Genomic DNA, 3535 nt, shown 5'->3' on the forward strand with positions numbered 1-3535 from the left:
GCATCCTGCATAGATTTTATATCGGACGGAAATCGCATTCAAGGACATGTAAATTGTAAGAATGAAGATTTGTAAGAATGAAGACATTTTTCTTATATTTGTATTATAGTTGAAAGTTGACAAACATAGTACATTCTTTAACAAAACATTCCTGTAATGACAAGAAACAAGGACGCTGCTGATATGCATTTTCTTTGTTTTCCTCATCATGACAAGCACTCTAAATGAAAGAAACTCGAAATTAAGAATCTGACATAAATTATGCGTGACTGAGACTGAGAGCATGAACTTCGTTACTTTGTCATGTGATAATTTAATTTTAGTATTTGTAACGATATGTTTTTATATGTTTTTATATGTATTAGATCATATATGTATAACTATTAGTTATATAAATACGATGAAAAAAATAATTTATAATATTTCTTTACAGCTGGTAGTGGAAATGGCGGTATTCAAGGAACCTATCCTGGATATAAAGACAATCCGTTTTTATCCAATGGCGCTGGATCAAATGCTAATGCTAATGCCCATGCTAATGCTCAAGCAGGTGCGAGTGCAAACGGCGGAAATGGACACAATTATCAACAAGATGGAAATCAGCAAGGTGGATATCAACAAGGTGGATATCAGCAAGGTGAATATCAACAAGGCGGACATCAAGGCGGATATCAATTAGGAGGATATCAACAAGGCGGACATCAACAAGGTGGCAGTTACCCAATAGAATCATCAGGACAAAATCTAATTGGCGATAATAATCCTTTTCTGAATCCCGGCGGACATTCCAGTAGCAACGTCGGTGCTAATGCTAATGCAAATGCTGGAGCTGGTGCTATCGCTGGAGAAAAACCGATAGGTACCAATAATCCATTTCTTAATGGTGGCGTATCCCAAAATGTCGGAGGAGGAGGAAACTATCCAGGAAGTTCGAGCGTTTTGAGCGATAAACCTAAAGGGGGGAGCCTTTCTACCACTTATCCGGGACAATCATCCGGAGGATACCCTGGCTCATTCGGATCGGCGGGAGCTAATGCTGGTGCCAACGCCAATGCTAATGCTGACGCTGGAGCCGGTAGTGTTGGAGGAGGTCCGATCAAACAAAATCCGATAGTTAGCTCTGGTGGGCATGGTGGCGAATCTTCGGGAGTTCTTGGTGGTTACGAAGGTCACGGTTCTAGTCCAAACTTTGATGGATTTGGAGGACAAGTCGATGGTTCATCTGGTGCGAATGCTAATGCTAATGCTAACGCTGGTGCCACTAACACTGGAGGATCTGGTGGACATGGATCCATTTTCGGAGGTCACGGAGGATCCTCCGGATATGGTGGTGGCTCTTTCGGTAGTCAAGGCAGTGGATTTGGAAATGATGGTGCAAATATTCACGATGGACATGCTGGAAGTTCTTCCGGAGCCAACGCTAACGCCAACGCCAATGCCGGAGCCGCCGGAACTATTCATGGAACTATCCCTGGAGGATCCTCCGGATATGGTGGTGGCTCTTTCGATAGTCAAGGTAGTGGATTTGGAAATAATGGTGCAAATATTCACGGTGGACATGCTGGAGGTTCTTCCGGAGCCAACGCTAATGCCAACGCTAATGCCAATGCTAATGCCGGAGCCGCCGGAACTATTCATGGAACTATCCCTGGAGGATCTGGAGGTCACGGAGGATTTGGCAAAGGCTCACTCAATAGCTATGGTAATGATGGATGTGCACAATGTGGCTCTTCCGGTCTGAATCTCGGCGGATATGGCGCTGGTTCTTCTGGTGCTAATGCCAATAGTAACGCCAATGCTAATGCTGGAAGTACCGGTAATGGCTCTGGTGGATACGGAAACGATGTTAAAGGATATGCCGGAGGACATGGTGGTCAAAGCGGATTCGGTAATCAAGGCGGATTTGGCGGAGGAGGTATATATGTATTTTAAATATAAATCTGTGTTGCGTGTAGGGACCTGTATAATAAACTAAATAAACAATTCCTTTAAAAATTAATGGTAAATCCTAAAATTCGGAAAATTACTGCATAATTAATACACGTAATTTTTTAAATTGCTTTCTAACATAATTACTATTTTATTAGAAATAAGCACAACTTCCTTTAAATTATTATCGTCATTATGTAATGCCTTGTTGACGTTTATCTTTGACGTACATAACATTTTATTGCATGTATGCAAATATTCATCAAATGATCATTGAACAAACAATGCCTCTGTCTTAACAATTTCTAACGCATAATTTATCTCGCGTGTTACATAAGAGATGAAAAATTATTCAGTCTCTATATCATGATAGATTAATAACCAGAGTTCACGTTCGAGAAAATCAATCCTTTAGTGTCAATACAAATCAAAGTCTCTAAATCACAGAATACCAAGTATCACATTGTCACGCATGTTTCTAACACTTTCGTTCATGAATTACGAAAATTGGGTGGAACAATGATAAAAGACTCATCCTGCACTCCGCTAGATAACCCAGTTAAAAGCTCTACATATGATTTATGGAAATATTTTTATATCGGGATTCATCGATCATAACAGAGCTTTTCGTGTTCATTTTTCCACAGACCTAAGCCCCGAGGCCAAGGCATCAGCATTGTCTATGGCGGAGGCTGTAGCGTCAGGACAGATCATAATTAAATGATTCGCTATCCCGCAGGCTCAAACGCCAACGCACAGGCGTCTTCTAATGCAATTGCGTCCGGCGGTGGATCGGCATCAGCAAACAGCAAATCGTCAGCCTACGTTAATGGATCAGGATCCGCAAAAGCCGACGCGTCCAGCAGTGCGTCTTCAGGATCTTACGGTGAAATAGGACCGAAAAGTTCAGCGTCGAGCCAAGCATCAGCTTCAGCCGATACCAAGGATATGTTGATCTTTAATTAAATTGTGATATAATGAAATAAATCGACGAGGAGACTCGAAAGAGTCTTCTTGGCCATAGTAGCGATATAATACTCTGATTTATACTTCGATGTTCCACGAACAAACTTATTTACGGTATGAATATTATATTGTTTAATTTTGCGACGAGAATTAGAGATTATTGAAAAATTAGAAGTATGCATATCATAAAACTGTCTATTAATAAATATGTTTAAATTTATAATTACAGTTATAAATTTGAACGTATTCTTAAAAATTGTGATTGTAAATTGGAGATTTAATATCAAAAGTTAAATTTTAAAAATAGATAAACAGTCTTGAGCATTTATTAGAAAATATGTAAGGATAACTATTTATTTGTATTTGTATTGCAAATCATATTGAAGGCAGATCGAATATTGTTTTGCTCAATTTAATGAAATGTGTAAAATGGAAATTACGACATCAGAATTTAAGACAAAAGGCTTCTTTGACTCACAGAAATATAATTTATAGACAAATCCGTTTTCAATTAATTAATGACATATCTGCCTCAGACTAAATCATTTTTATACTTACCTGAGATATTCTGTAATCAGAATGGTTTTAATATACATGTGTAATATATGTATATACAATATATACATATATATATATATAT

The 3535-nt window shown here is 38.6% G+C and overlaps 1 protein-coding gene across 3 annotated transcripts in view; it reads left to right on the forward strand.

Annotated features, from left to right (window-relative positions):
• LOC108694517 (glycine-rich cell wall structural protein 1.8-like) overlaps positions 1-3397 on the forward strand; it is a 6062-nt gene extending 2665 nt beyond the window's left edge. Inside the window, exons 4-6 of one of the 3 annotated variants that reach the window (XM_018204082.1) lie at positions 434-1477; positions 1655-1915; positions 2669-3397. In XM_018204082.1, coding sequence (XP_018059571.1) covers positions 434-1477; positions 1655-1915; positions 2669-2895 — 1532 coding nt within the window. In that variant the 3' untranslated portion in view covers positions 2896-3397. The other 2 variants (XM_018204079.1, XM_018204081.1) reach the window with 2 other exon arrangements.
• Positions 3398-3535: the final 138 nt, after the last annotated feature.

This window comes from Atta colombica, unplaced genomic scaffold (assembly GCF_001594045.1).
Source record: "Atta colombica isolate Treedump-2 unplaced genomic scaffold, Acol1.0 scaffold12, whole genome shotgun sequence".
Taxonomy (NCBI): Eukaryota; Metazoa; Arthropoda; class Insecta; order Hymenoptera; family Formicidae; genus Atta; species Atta colombica.